This window comes from Oncorhynchus masou, chromosome 1 (assembly GCF_036934945.1).
Source record: "Oncorhynchus masou masou isolate Uvic2021 chromosome 1, UVic_Omas_1.1, whole genome shotgun sequence".
In the NCBI taxonomy this organism is placed as follows: Eukaryota; Metazoa; Chordata; class Actinopteri; order Salmoniformes; family Salmonidae; genus Oncorhynchus; species Oncorhynchus masou.
In genome coordinates this window covers 52393582-52407981 of record NC_088212.1, presented here as the reverse complement: position 1 = coordinate 52407981, position 14400 = coordinate 52393582, and the positions used below count along the sequence as shown (strand labels likewise).

Here is a 14400-nt window from a genome sequence, read left to right as displayed (position 1 = left end):
ATCTCTCTGGATTGATTTCTTTCATTTTACTCCTGAGACTCTTTCAAACTCACACTTGTGCCCGTCTTATTTTCCCGTTAATTTTACGACAGAGGAAATGTTTGTAATGACCTGTCAAACACCCCGGTAATGGCTGAAATGTGCTCAATGTAATTGTCTTTCCGTAGAATCTATAAAAATGCAAAAGCTTCGTTGGGGATTTTACACACCGTCTCGACACTTACGTAACAAGACAGAGACGAAAGACAACTTTATTTTGATGGGTGTTAATACAGTTGACATTTTTACAAATTAGATGCGCTGAAATGAAAGAAATGAACACTCGGATTATAGTGATATGTCTGATCTCTCAAACATGTATGTTTAGATAGGTGTAATATTCACTGAGTATACAAAACATTAAGAACTCCTGTTCTTTTCATGACATAGACTGACTGACCAGGTGAAAGCTATGATCCCTTATTGATGTTACTTATTAAATCCACTTCAATCAGTGTAAATGAAGGGTATGAGGTTTGAGAAGGATTTTTAAGCCTTGAGAATTGAGACATAGATTGTATATGTGTGCCATTCAGAGGGTGAATGGGTAATACAACATATTTAAGTGCCTTTGAACAGGGTATGGTAGTAGGTGCCAGGCGCACTGGTTTGTGTCAAGAACTGCAACGCTGCTGGGTTTTTCACACTCAACAGTTTCATGTGTGTATCAAGAATGGTCCACCAACCAAAGGATATCCAGCCAACTTAACACAACTGTGGGAAGCATTGGAGTCAACATGGGCCAGCCTCCCTGTGGAATGCTTTCGACACCTTGTAGAGTCCATGCCCCGACGAATTGAGGCTGTTCTGAAGGCAAAGGGAGGGGGATCGCAGCTCTATATTCGGAAGGTGTTCCTAATGTTTGGTATACTGAGTGTCTGAGGGTATCCTGCTATTATCTGAGGGTATCCTGCTATTGACACACTTGTTACTGCACTGTCGGGAACTAGAAGCACATGCATTTTGCTGCACTCACATTAACATCTGCTAACCATGTGTATGTGACCAATAACATTTTATTTTATTTTACAATAGACTGTGACACCAACAGTAATTCATGAGGTAGTCTAGACAGCGCAGGTGAGTGCAGGTAGGTAGGGTAGACAGAGTAAGTGTTTAGTGGTTGCAGTCCTGTTACACCCCGTTATGTTAATTTATTCATACATGTATACCCGGTGGATTTATGCAAATGAGGCACATTTTCTTTATTTTAACACAAAAAATGTAATAAATAAGAAAAATGTATATACTGTATGAGTGCATTCTAATAAAAAAAGGTGACATTTGCAAAGTTGAATACATGAATTCCCACCAAAATCCCTGTCCCAGTAAAACGTTTTATGTGCTATAATTCAGTCAATATCTAACGGAATATAAAAATGCTGAAAGTTTTGAGTATCTTCATCCACTGTCCAATTGTTGCATTTATTAGAATTGTTTCGATGACCGTTGCCACATAAACACACACAAACTCTCATAACTGTTGTTTGCCTCTCCAAGGTTAACAGAAGCACTACAGTCAGCCATGTCTCTGGAGCTGGGTCCTCGGGGACTACTAGTGTTTGAAGACTATGCCAAGGGCAATGCAGCAAATACACACACACGACGCAAGGGAATCCCAGGTGGGTCTCTATAGAACAGAAACTCTCTCTTTCTCTTTCTCTCTAACTCTTTTCTATCTGCCCCCTCTCCCTGTGTGCCTCTCTGTGTGTCTCAGTTCCTCAGAAGCCGTCTCTGCAGCCTCAGGAGTGTGCTTCAGCCAGCAGCACCAGTGTGACTGTTTACTGGAGGGTCAACCCTGGAGACATCATAGACTGCTTCCAGGTCTACTGTATGGAAGACCCACAAGGAGGTAGCCTACACACAGGCTGCATTTAGACAGGACCCACAAGGAGGTAGCCTACACACACACACGCAGGCTGCATTTAGACAGGACCAACAAGGAAGTAGCATACAAACACATACAAGCTGCATTTAGACAGGACCCGCAAGGACGTAGCCTACATGCACACACACGCACACACACACACTGCATTTAGACAGGAACCACAAGGAGGTAGACAGGACCCACAAGGAGGTAGCCTACACACACACATGCTGCATTAAGACAGGACCCACAAGGAGGTAGCCTACACACACATATAGGCTGAATTTAGACAGGACCCACAAGGAAAGAGCGTACACACAGGCTGCATTTAGAAAGGATCCACAAGGAGGTAGCCAGGACCCACAAGCAGGTAGTCTACACACACATATAGGCTGAATTTACACAGGACCCACAAGGAAAGAGCTTACACACAGGCTGCATTTAGAATTGACCCACACGGAGGTAGCCTACACACACACATGCTGCATTTAGACAAGATCTACAAGGAGGTAGCACACACACACACACACACACACACACAGGCTGCATTTAGACAAGATCTACAAGGAGGTAGCCCACACACACACACACACACACACACACACACACACACACACACACACACACACAGGCTGCATTTAGACAAGATCTATAAGGAGGTAGCCGGCACACACACAGACTGTATTTAGACATTACCCACAATGAGGTAGCCCACACACACACTGGCTGCATTAAGACAGGACCCACAAAGAGGTAGCTTACACACATATGCTCCATTTAGAATGGACCCACAAGGAGGTAGCCTACACACACACTGGCTGTATTTAGACAGGACCCACAAGAATGTAACCTACACACACAGGCTGCATAAAATCAGGACCCACAAGGAGGTAGCATACACACACAAACAGGCTGCATAAGAGACATAACCCACAACGAGGTAGCCTACGCACTCTCAGGCTGCATTTAGACAGGACCCACAAGGAGGTAGCATACAGACACACAGGCTGCATTTAGACAGGCAGCCCGATTTGTATGTTTATTTCACAAATATGTATTTTTTTTTAGGTCTGAAAAATATCTAATGTGAAAAGATCTGATGCGATTGGTCAAAAGACCATAAACATCAGAATTTGCCTGTCTAAACGCAGCCTAACAGCTCTTTGTGTTCTCTGCCCAGCGGTGTCGGATGAGTACCGTGTGACAGTGAAGGAGAGTTACTGTGTTCTAGAGGAGCTGGAGCCTGACAAGGTGTATAAAGTGTGGGTGATGGCTGTCAACTATACCGGCTGCTCTCTGCCCAGTGAGAGACTACCCTTCAGAACTGGTGAGTCTCGTCGGTAAAGCAGAAATGTCTTCTGATGTCATACTGTGGTCATATGGACCAATGCATGGTTCTCTTGTGATTTGTTGATTAATTGGTTGACAGCCCCATCGGTGCCAGTGATTGATACGGGGCGGTGTACGATACTGTGGGACTCGGCCACATTACGTTGGAATGTGGACAACCAAACACCCATGCAGAGTTACACCCTGGAGTACTGCAGACAGTACGCCCTTGAGGGAGAAGGGCTTAGGTGGGTCTGACACAGGCACACACACATGGCATGCAACCCCCCCCCACACACACACACAACGTACTACTCTAATATCCTCCATCACTTCAAGCATACACACAAAAATGCCACTGAAAACGAGATTTGTGTCTTGGAGGCGTGGTTTGATGTGGGTGTTTCCAAGTTACCAAGGGTAAATTCACTTTGTCAATCTAATCTGATAATAGAACACTCTGGTTTGAGAGTCCCAGAGTGCATAATAATTTATACATTTACGAATGACCTACACCTGGTTGTTAAGACAGGTTTCAGTAATAATTGTTAGGTGTAAATTCTTGCCATTAACAGAGTAACAGTTACTAACCTTCTTGATAACAATGAAAACAGTCTAATCAGCTCTGCTAGGGTTAGTAAAATAGATGCCGGATTTTTTGTTTGTTTTTGCAACAGCTCTTCTTTAAATGACAGTTATGTTTCACTATATTGGATCACTCCAATATATTGGTATTTCTCCGCAGAGGAGGGATACAACCGAGGTGAGGATTTAAAGATTTACTCCCGTGTACACCTTGTATCACGGCTGGGGTCCGCCCCTATATATAGACCCCATGACCGCAACACGTTCTCTTTAATTTTCTCAGAGGACATCCGTATGGCTTGAGGTACAAACTTTTTGAAGTGCCCTTGGTAAGGTACTGGTAAGTGTAATATCTTGCGTGGAAGTATACTCAATGGTTGTTTGCACCATGGCCACATGGCCAGCCCCTCTTCTTGAGTGGTCCACTTGCTGCGCGTGGTTGATCTGTATCCTCCACCCGTGGTTTGTCGTGCTTGTGTTAGCGTTACACGGAACTCAAACCGTCTGCGCGTGTGCTCCCATCGTGCATATATGTATTTTAAAATATCAAAACCAACTCTGAACGAAAATACATTAACTTGGAGACAGGTTGAAAATCATTAAACATGTATGGCAGGCTAGCTAGCTTGCACTTGCTAACTAATTTGTCATTTTTAGATAGCTTGCTGTTGCTAGCTCATTTGTCCTGGGATACAAACATTACGTTGTTTTACTTGAAATGCACTCCGACAATTAATCCGCACATAAAACCGTTAACCGAATCGTTTCTAGGCATCTCTCCTCCTTCCAGGCTTTTTCTTTTGACTTTATATTGTGATTGGCAACTTTTATAAATTTGGTGTGTTAATGCCCCTGGCCTTGTTCCTCTTTCAGTTACCCATGTAGGTATAACCAATGAGGAAATGGCACGTGTGTATCTGCTTCTACAAACCAATGAGGAGATGGGAGAGGCAGGACTTGCAGTGCGATCTGCATCACAAATAGAACTGACTTCTATTTTAGCCCGTGGCAACGCAGACACTTGTTGGCACCCGTGAGCAATGTGTGTGCAATAATTGAATAACATGTATGTCAACATTTATTTTGCAACACTCGCGCACACGACACGAGCGGTGTAGTCAGTCTGTTACACTATGACTGTGTGTATCCATTAATATATTGGTGGCTCTTGCTGCCACAAACTCAATTTACCTTACACAAGTTGTCGACTGGCTTGTTTTGTGTGTGTTGTGAATTGCTTTTAACATGCCGTCCTCTGCTAATTACCATAAACGGGCTCTCTGCTAATTCCCCTACAGTGTTTTCTTGTTCTTTCTACTGCGGAATGTAAGATTATGGTGGTGGGCTGCCACTACGTTGAGATATTAACTTTGGAGTTCCTAAACGGAGTTACTCCATCATATGGTGCTTTTTTTGTTTTCTACTTGGATATGAATCCTGCTAGGTAAAATCGCAGTTGGCGTAAAACAAAACCACACATAAATATTATCCATAACCTTTTTTTTTTGTCTGACTGTTTTTCCCACATGGGTCTACCCCTGTGTTTGCAGAGGTACTGTGTAATTTATCCCCCACCGTGTTCCTATTCCTCCAAGCGGGTCACGACATAGCTCTCCCAGGGCATCAGACCCCTGCTCCATAGCCTAGTTGGCTTGGCTGAGTTTATGGCTTCCCTTTGTGACTGGGGTGATGGTGGTATCCCCCTGGGGATCTGCATACCTCGTATATGCACTGCCTGGGTTTCAACCATACTGGATGCCTGCTTTGTGTGGTGTTCTTAGAACGCCTGCACCTGGCGCGGTTGGAGGCCATGCGCAAGTGGGTCAGCCAGGCTGGGGACGAGCTCCCTCCCTCAGGAGTGGTGCAGCAGCGAGCTGTTAATCCCTCTACTGGGCACAGTACCCCTCCAAGGAAATGTGGCCAGAGCAACCGCAGGCAGAGCCCATCTGCTGCCAGTCCTGTACGGACCGATGGGACCACCATGAACGGAGGGCGCATGCCCTGCGTCAGGAGGTTGATAGCTTTGATGGAAACGACAACTGTTCCTTGTTGGCCAGTGATAGGCTGTTCCTGGGAGACGATGCTGGAACTGTTCACCATGTGAGCGGAGCTACCAGGCTGACGGGCCATCTGAAGCCGCCAGCGGGGCTTCATCGCCCCGAGCGGCTCGAAGGTATGAGCGGCCTACACTTGGGTAGCCACTGCACTGGACATCAACTGGTGGACAGCGAGGACTCTCCATCTGTCCGAATCTCTGCTGAGTTCCGCAAGGCCATGCAGGAGAGCTGGGCCACTGCCAGGGCGGAACCCACGACAGAAGGCGGGACCCCCCCCCAGAGTATTTGATGTGGACTTGAGAGCCACATATACAGTTGAAGTTGAATGTTTACATACACCTTACCCAACTACATTTAAACATAGTTTTTCACAATTCCTGACATTTAATCCAATTAAAACTTCCCTGTCTTAAGTCAGTGATGATCACCACTTTATTTTAAGAATGTGAGATGTCAGAATAGTAGAGAATGATTTGATTTCAGCTTTTATTCCTTTCATCACATTCCGAGTGGGTCAGAAGTTTACATACACTCAATTAGTATTTGGTAGCATTGCCTTTAAAGTGTTTATCTTGGGTCAAACGTTTCGGCTAGCCTTCCACAAGCTTCACACACTCCTGACCGAGTTGGTGTAACTGAGACAGGTTTGTAGGCCTCCTTGCTCTCACACTTTTTCAGTGCTGCCCACATTTTCTATGGGGTTGAAGTCAGGGCTTTGTATTGGCCACTCCAATACCTTGAATTTGTTGTCCTTAAGCCATTTTGCCACAACTTTGGAAGTATGCTTTGGGTCATTGTCCATGTGGAAGATCCATTCGCGACCAAGCTTTAACTTCCTGACTGATGTCTTGCGATGTTACTTCAATATATCCACATAATTTTCTTTCCTCGTGATGCCATCTATTTTGTGAAGTGCACCAGTCCCTCCTGCAGCAAAGCACCCCCACAACATGATGCTTCCACCCCCGTGCTTCACGGTTGGGATGGTGTACTTCAGGTTGCAAGCCTCCTCCTTTTTCCTCCAAATATAATGATGGTCATTATGTCTAAACAGTTCCATGGCCTTGTTGGCTTGGCTGAGCTTCCCTTTGTGACAGGTGTGATGGTGTCAACTGTCACCCCCATAGGGACATGCCTGGGGGACCCATGCACTTTGGGTGCCAGAGTAGAGGCGGGCCCTGGTAGGGCCCCTGACACGCCCTTCCCTGGCCGCTTCTCCCGGTCTCAAAGTGCAAAGTGGGAGGTGTGTGGGGAGTCCCCATGGGTGTTGTCCTCAGTGCTCGAGGGGTACCGACTCCAATTCTGGTGCAGTTCTCCATCTTTCAGGGACCACGGTGGCCGACCCCCTGAAGAAAACCCTGCTGCTAGAGATTTCCTCACTCCTGGACAAGGGTGTCATCCGCAGGTTTGAGAACCGCTAGGTGGTTTCTACACTACCTATTTTGTGGTCCCAAAAAGAGGAGGGTTTTGACCGATTCTGGACCTCCGCAACCTCAATGGGTACTTGATGGTACTGAGGTTCCATATGCTGTCCCCAGTCCACATGTTGCAGGCCGTGTCCAGGGACCAGTGGTTTGTGATGCTGGACCTGATGGATGCGTACTTCCATGTTCCTGTTCACCCAGGTCATTGGCAGTACCTCCGATTCGCTTTCGAAGGGAGGGCTTACGAATTCATGGTTCTTCCATTTAGCCTCTCCTTGGCACCCCGCACTTTTGCAAAGTGCATGGATTCTGTCCTGACACCTCTCACGTCCCGAGGACTGTTGAGCCTCAATTACCTGGATGATTGGCTGATGTGTGCCCCGAACAGGACCCAGGTCCTGTCAGTGGCAGGCTCCTGACCCACATTTGTGGGCTTTGCACTATTATACATGACAAGAAGAATCATCTGATGTCCACCCAGAGAGTGGCCTTCATTGTCATGGAACTGGACTCAGTTCTCATGAGAGCATGCCTGCCCACCAGAAGGGTTCATCTTATTTTGCCTGGACCCCTTTCGACAGGAGTGGTTGCTATCTGCCCTAAACGGCCAACGCCTGTTGGGTATGCTGACAGCAGCCTTGTTGTTTATTCCCCTGGGACCTGACCAAGGCCAGGTCTGCCAGCGGCTGTTGGCTACCCCCTTAGAGTGGCAGGCACATCAATACACTACAGCTGTATTGCTGGCCCTGTAGTCTTTCCTTCCACATCTGAAGACATGTCTTGGTGAGAACAAACACCACAGTGGTGGCTTATATCAACCATCTGAGTGGACTGAGGTCCCAGCGCCTCCATATTATGGCACAGGACCTCCTTCTCTGGGCTCAGGGACGTCTAACATCTCTACGCACAGTGCATGTACCTGACATCCTAAATGTGGCAGCGGATATGATCTCAAAGGAGGGCCTGCCACCTTGGGACTGGAGCCTACATCCCCAGGTGGTGTAGCACCTGTGGGACAAGTTCAGTAGGGTGCAGGTGAACCTATTTGCCTTTCTGGACAATGCACACTGCCACCTGTTGTACTCCATGTCGGAGCCACCAGGGCCTCTGGCTCACGATTGGGCATTCCCCCCTTTTCCCCTGATCCAGGCTATGCTGGACAGGACCAGGATAACAGAGCATCGTCTGCTTCTGGTGGCCCCATACTGGCCCAGACGACCCTGGTTCAGCCTTATCCTGTTGTCTGGGACACCTTAGCAACTTCCCCTGAAACCGGATCTGCTGTCTCAGGTCGGGGGAACTCTTTGGTATCCGAAGCCGCACCACCTCAGTCTGTGGCTTGGTCACTGAATGGCACCAATGGTGCATGTTAGGACTACAGGAGGGTGTAATGAACACCATGCATAGCACAAGGGCGCTGGTTACAACCGCGGCATACCAGTTGCGCTGGCGATTGTTCTGCTCTTGGTGCACTGGTATTTAGGTTGTGCCTGAGTCATGCGGGGTGCAGTATGTCCTCCAATACCTGCAGTCTTACTTGGATGAGGGCTTGGCAGCCTCTACACTGAGAGGGTACTTGGCCACTATATCTTCCTGCCATGCAGGGTGGATGGACAGTCCAGTGGGGCGCCATCACTTGGTCTCCAGGTTTATGAAGGGGGTTTGTTCGTTGCCTGCGTCCAGCTATGACCGGCTCAATGGCGAGCTGGGATCTGGATGTGGTCTTGGCAGCTTTGGCAAAGTGAGGGCACTGGCTGCCTATGTGGAGCGGACAAGGTCAGTGAGAACTACAGAGGTGGCACATTCAGCATGAGGTGTGGCTGCGTCCTGGGCTCTACTGAGAGGAGTGCCCCTCGCTAGGTACTATCCGGTAAATGTGGCACCTCCCTCTGCAGTTGGTTCAGTGGTCCTGGGCGTTGCTTCCCCTTCCACATTGATGGCCCCTGCGTCTCGGTCCCACGCTGGGGCTTTGCCGCTGGCTGGCCAGGTCCCTCTAGCACTGACTAATCTGGTACGGGTATACCAATATATTAGAGTGATCCAATATAGTGATACATAATGAAGGTTCGTTATTTAACCATGGTTATTTGAGCTAGATGGATCACTCCAAACCTCTACGGTGCTAGGGTAGAGGGTAGCCTAGTGGTTAGAGCGTTGGACTAGTAACCGGAAGGTTGCAAGGTACAAACTTGTCGTTCTGCCCCTGAACAGGCAGTTAACCCACTGTTCCTAGGCCGTCATTATTAACTGACTTGCCTGGTTAAATAAAGGTAAAATAAAAAAAATGATGTAGAGAACGTGTCGCGGCCATGGGGTCTGTATATTGGGGTCGACCCCAGCCGTGACACAGGTGTACGCGGGAGTAAGTCTGTTAATCCTCACCTCAGATGTATCCTTCCTCCGCGCAGTGATACCAATATATTGGAGTGATCCATATAGCTCACATTAACATGGTTGCATACGTAACCTTCGTTTCCATTTACAAACTGCTATCATGTCATCATTCAAAGATGTCAAGCAATGATTATCCCTCGTGTGTGTGGTGGGTGCATGGATGTGTGTAGGTCTATCTCAGGTATCCAGGGCAGACAACAGAGGGTACTACTGCATCCCAATGAGAACTACCTGTTCTACATCAAAGCTGTTAACAAGGCTGGAGCCAGCGAACAGAGCGAGGCTGCTCTCATATCTACCAGGGGTGAGAGTGAGACCTGTGCGCACATACACTAACATACACACACCCACACACACTGACCTCTGTACACTGTATCCAGGAACTAGGTTCCACCTGCTGAAGGCTTCGGCTCACCCTGTCCTGAAACTGTCTGAGGACCAGACCACCCTGTACTACCCCCAGGACACATACACAGAGAGAGGGGATGTGGTTAACGAGTGAGTTTTGTATTGCTCTGGTATCTTCTGTCTGTGTGATGTGTGTGCTGCTCTGTAATATACTGTTTGATGCAAAGTATATGCTTTTACTTGGCTGACATTTTGCCAGGTCTCTGGATAAATGAGATGCTAAGTGTGTATGTTTTTTTTACCCCTAGATGTCCATCTGTTCTGGGTGAGTTGTTACCCATGAGGGGGCATCACTACTGGGAGACCAATGTGACCAGAAGTTCTGCATACCGGGTGGGAGTGGCATATGAGACAGCCAATAGGGACAGTCTACTGGGGGAGAACAGCACTTCCTGGTGTCTGCATTGTGTCCCAACACCCTACAGGTATCTATTCCTTTATTTATATCCAATCTCTTATCTATCCTCTTTCCCAACAGCCTTTTCTATTAGGGGTTCAAGCAGCGAAGCTGCGAGAAACCCTATTCTATTTGTTGGCATTAATTCTTCTTCCATAAGGGCAAATTCCAATGCAAATTCCTGTGAGATGGTAAGGCCTACAAGGTTAAGACTTTGCAAGACGGTAAAGGGCCCAGGGCTACACCCCCTCAAGCAATATCAAATCAAAGTTTATTTGTCACGTGCGCTGAATACAACAGGTGTAGACCTTACAGTGAAATGCTTACTTACCGGCTCCAACCAATCGTGCAAATAAGGTATTAGGTGAACAATAGGTAGGTAAAGAAATAAAATGACAGTAAAAAGACAGGCTATATACAGTAGCGAGGCTACATACAGACACCGGTTAGTCAGGCTGATTTGAGGTAGTATGTCTACCGGGTCTTTTGACATAATTGAGTTCACGGTAGTTTTTTTTCTTGTTAATGATGAACCAAACTGTTGACTTGGGCATGCCCAGGGTTTTTGCAATGTTCCTGATGGATTGATTTTCATTTCTGAGCCTTATGACTGCCAGCTTCATTTGAATCGACACAGCTGTCTTCCTCATGTTGCCACACCCCAACAACTCCAAAGGCAATAGCAAAGTCTAGAATCAATACTATTCATTAACAGCTCTCCTGCATTCACTAACGACACAAATGAATACACCTGCCTAACGACACACTACTTCAACAAATACTTGTAGTACGTTAAAATGGGGGGACCATGTACAAAAGGTGCTGTCATTTCTAAACGGTTCATCCGATATGTATGAAAATACCCTCAAATTAAAGCTGACAGTCTGCACTTCACCGGCATTGTAGCATTTCAAACTCAAAGTGCTAAAGTACAGGACCAAAATAACAAAAAATGGCCACTGTCCAATAAATTATGGTGCTCACTGCATATCTCGAACTGCTTGACTCAGATGGATGTCAGTTGAGAGAACTTGTAAAGTCATGTTTGGCCACATGGGGGCACTATTGGACAGGAAAAAACATTCAAGATCTTCAACTAGGTAAATCCGCTCTTAGTTTTAATGCACCTCATTGCTGGAACCAACTACAAAATACATTACAATTGGATGTTTTTGTGCCGCTTGGACAATTTCAGTTATTGATTGGGGACCTTCGCACTGTATTTCTTGAATATTTGTGTTCTGTAATCTTAGTTTTACATTGTATCTGATTTTATTTATTCTATTTATTATGAATTGTATATGCAGGGCTCCCTTGGTTTCAATGGTGACTCCCTGTTTAAATGAAGATACAGTGCATTCAGAAGGTATTCAGACCCCTTGACATTTTCCACATTTTGTTACGTTACAGCCTTTTATGTTTGAGATGCTACTTACTAAATTTGGTGCCGCTCGGTCCAGCCGTTATAGAGAAGAAAATGTTTAAAGAGATTTTCTGGTACTTTTGTTAACTTATTAGCCAGTAGTTCTGAATGTAGTGCTCACGAGCCAAAAGTGGTCCCCTTAAAATGGCTTACTATGTGACATATGTGCACCATGTCATTGCTCTCTCTTTTACTCTGCTATGTGTGCATGATGTGCCTCTTGCTAGATGTCACTCAAATGGCAAGGGGCTGAAGCTCGTTGGTAGAACTTGAATTGCTAGTGGGAAAATGTTACGTGGGGGGAAATATAGGGAAAATGGTGGTGCACAGCTTCCAGAAAAAAAATATATTTTTTGCTATTGAGGTAAAACAATAATTCTGCTTATAGATTATGCATGTATGAACTACACTTTGACATAGGTTTAAAAAATATTTTGTAGTCGCCAATGTTCTGGAGCATGTCTTTAAAGTAGTCAACATTAAAAAAAACAATGTCCAAAATACATCAAGGGTTGTTTCACCAATTCGGTGCCTTTTGAGATGAGTAACTTTGTAAAAAAAACGTTTGATTTCACCCAAATTTAACATTCTGTCATAAAGAGTGCATTCTACTTAATTATAAAAACACATTTTCCCATTGACATAAACTCAACCTTCGTTTACGTTGTGACATACTTCGGAACTAATGTTTTAAACATGACTGACTTTATGACAAATTATCCTATTTACATTTTATAGTTAATGTTTGATTTCTTTATTCATCAGTATATATTTTGTTGTTATATCCTTGTCAATCCAAATGTCTAGGTATTTATATGCAGAAACCCAATGAATAAATATGTAGTTCATCAGATTTGTTGTTGAGAATTAGAGAACAACATGTATTTAGTCTTGCCCACATTAAGTACAAGTTTTTGTAAGACGACAAAGTCAGATTGTAGCTCTATCAAGGCCTGGTCTACAGTTGGGGCAATGGCATACAGTGCCTTCAGAAAGGGTTCAGCCTGATTTTAAAATGGATTACATTTAGAGTGTTTGTCACTGACCAACTATATAGTTGCATGTGATAGAACACTATTAGTTAACTTTTCCCATCACATAACCTGACATACTTAGCCCTATGTTAACAACACCAGCTGGACGTAACAAAGTCTGTATCAGCCAATTACAAATGTTGACGTAGTTAGAAGTGATTTAACACTTTTTTTATGAGAGCGTCCTTAACAGAAGTCACACGGCACCATCTGCTAATCAAAATTACTAAAACACAAACAAAAGTTAAATTGGAGAGAGAGCTCAGTGTTGCGAGCTAGGCTTCTGTTAATTTTTGCCATTTGCAGCAAGTTCAAATCCCAGTTTTTTTTTTCATTTGAAATGTAAATTATATTTATTGTAATAGTGAGTTGCCAAGAAGGGTGCGGCCAAAACCTTGTAAATGAATATGTAATGAATATATTTAATGAGAGGCTTCTTGCAGTCCCTCTTGCAGACCGACATAGCCTACTGCTAGACAGGGGCGGAGATCTGCCGGAGTGCATCGGAGCCACGCTTCGCCACTTCTCAGAATTGTGCTTGTTTAATAAAGTTTAGATCAAAGCTAATTCAATGTCTTGCAAGATCACTTAATGATTCATTAGTATTCTACATAGGCCTAACATACCAAATATTAAAGCATAGTTTAACGTTACTGTTAGAACAAAAAAACACTTAATTTCTGATGTAGGCTACACTTACATGCAGTGGCGATTTTAGCATGTAAATCTTGGTGGGGCAAAAAAAGAATGTAGTATCCATAAAGCTGTCCCAACACCTTACCACTGCTATCAGCGGAGCCTTGTCTGCCAGCGAAACAGTTCATTCAGCCACATTTACTGCCTTTTAAAAAACATGACTGACTTGCTTAAACAAATGTGATTTCTACTGACAAATGAGATGTACCTTATGCCATAGTTTGTACAACAAGCAGATAATCGAAATTACAGATGGCCTCTTAAGACAATAATGAGCGAGCGATGACGGACGTAGTAATTTTAACTATTCGTTCAGCACTTTTGAAATGTACAGCGGCAGAATTCAGAACATTGTCCGTTCTTAGTGTACTCCCTGTTTACCAAGCCAAAACCGTAGGATAAATAAAGGGGGCAGACAATGAAAGCTATTACAATATTCAATGATTAAATTTGTTTAAGCAAGCAAGCCAGTCATGTTTTTTTAAAGGCAGTAAATGAGGCTGAATGAACTGTTTCGCTGGCAGACAAGGCTCCGCTGATAGCCAGGTGTAGCAGTGGTAAGGTGTTGGGACTCTGCTGTTGGGACAGCTTAAGGTAGGCCCTATCAGTTTGTGGACACTGTTTGTCACCGTTATCGTGCAATGAATTTAGTGTTGTGTATTGGCTTTGCTGGCATGCATCCCACTTAAAAAAAAATACATTTGCCCCATCAAGATTTACATGCTAATATCGCCACTGCATGTAAGT

At 45.0% G+C, this 14400-nt stretch overlaps 1 protein-coding gene across 3 annotated transcripts in view; it reads left to right on the top strand.

Annotated features, from left to right (window-relative positions):
• The window catches only part of cmya5 (cardiomyopathy associated 5), a 61053-nt gene that overhangs the window by 33164 nt on the left and 13489 nt on the right, over positions 1–14400 (top strand). Inside the window, exons 7-13 of one of the 3 annotated variants that reach the window (XM_064974699.1) lie at positions 1540–1661; positions 1757–1891; positions 3087–3233; positions 3336–3483; positions 9866–9999; positions 10076–10193; positions 10352–10528. In XM_064974699.1, the coding sequence (XP_064830771.1) occupies positions 1540–1661; positions 1757–1891; positions 3087–3233; positions 3336–3483; positions 9866–9999; positions 10076–10193; positions 10352–10528 (981 nt within the window). Of the gene's footprint in view, positions 1–1539; positions 1892–3086; positions 3234–3335; positions 3484–9865; positions 10000–10075; positions 10194–10351; positions 10529–14400 lie in introns of those variants that run through there. The other 2 variants (XR_010456569.1, XM_064974711.1) reach the window with 2 other exon arrangements.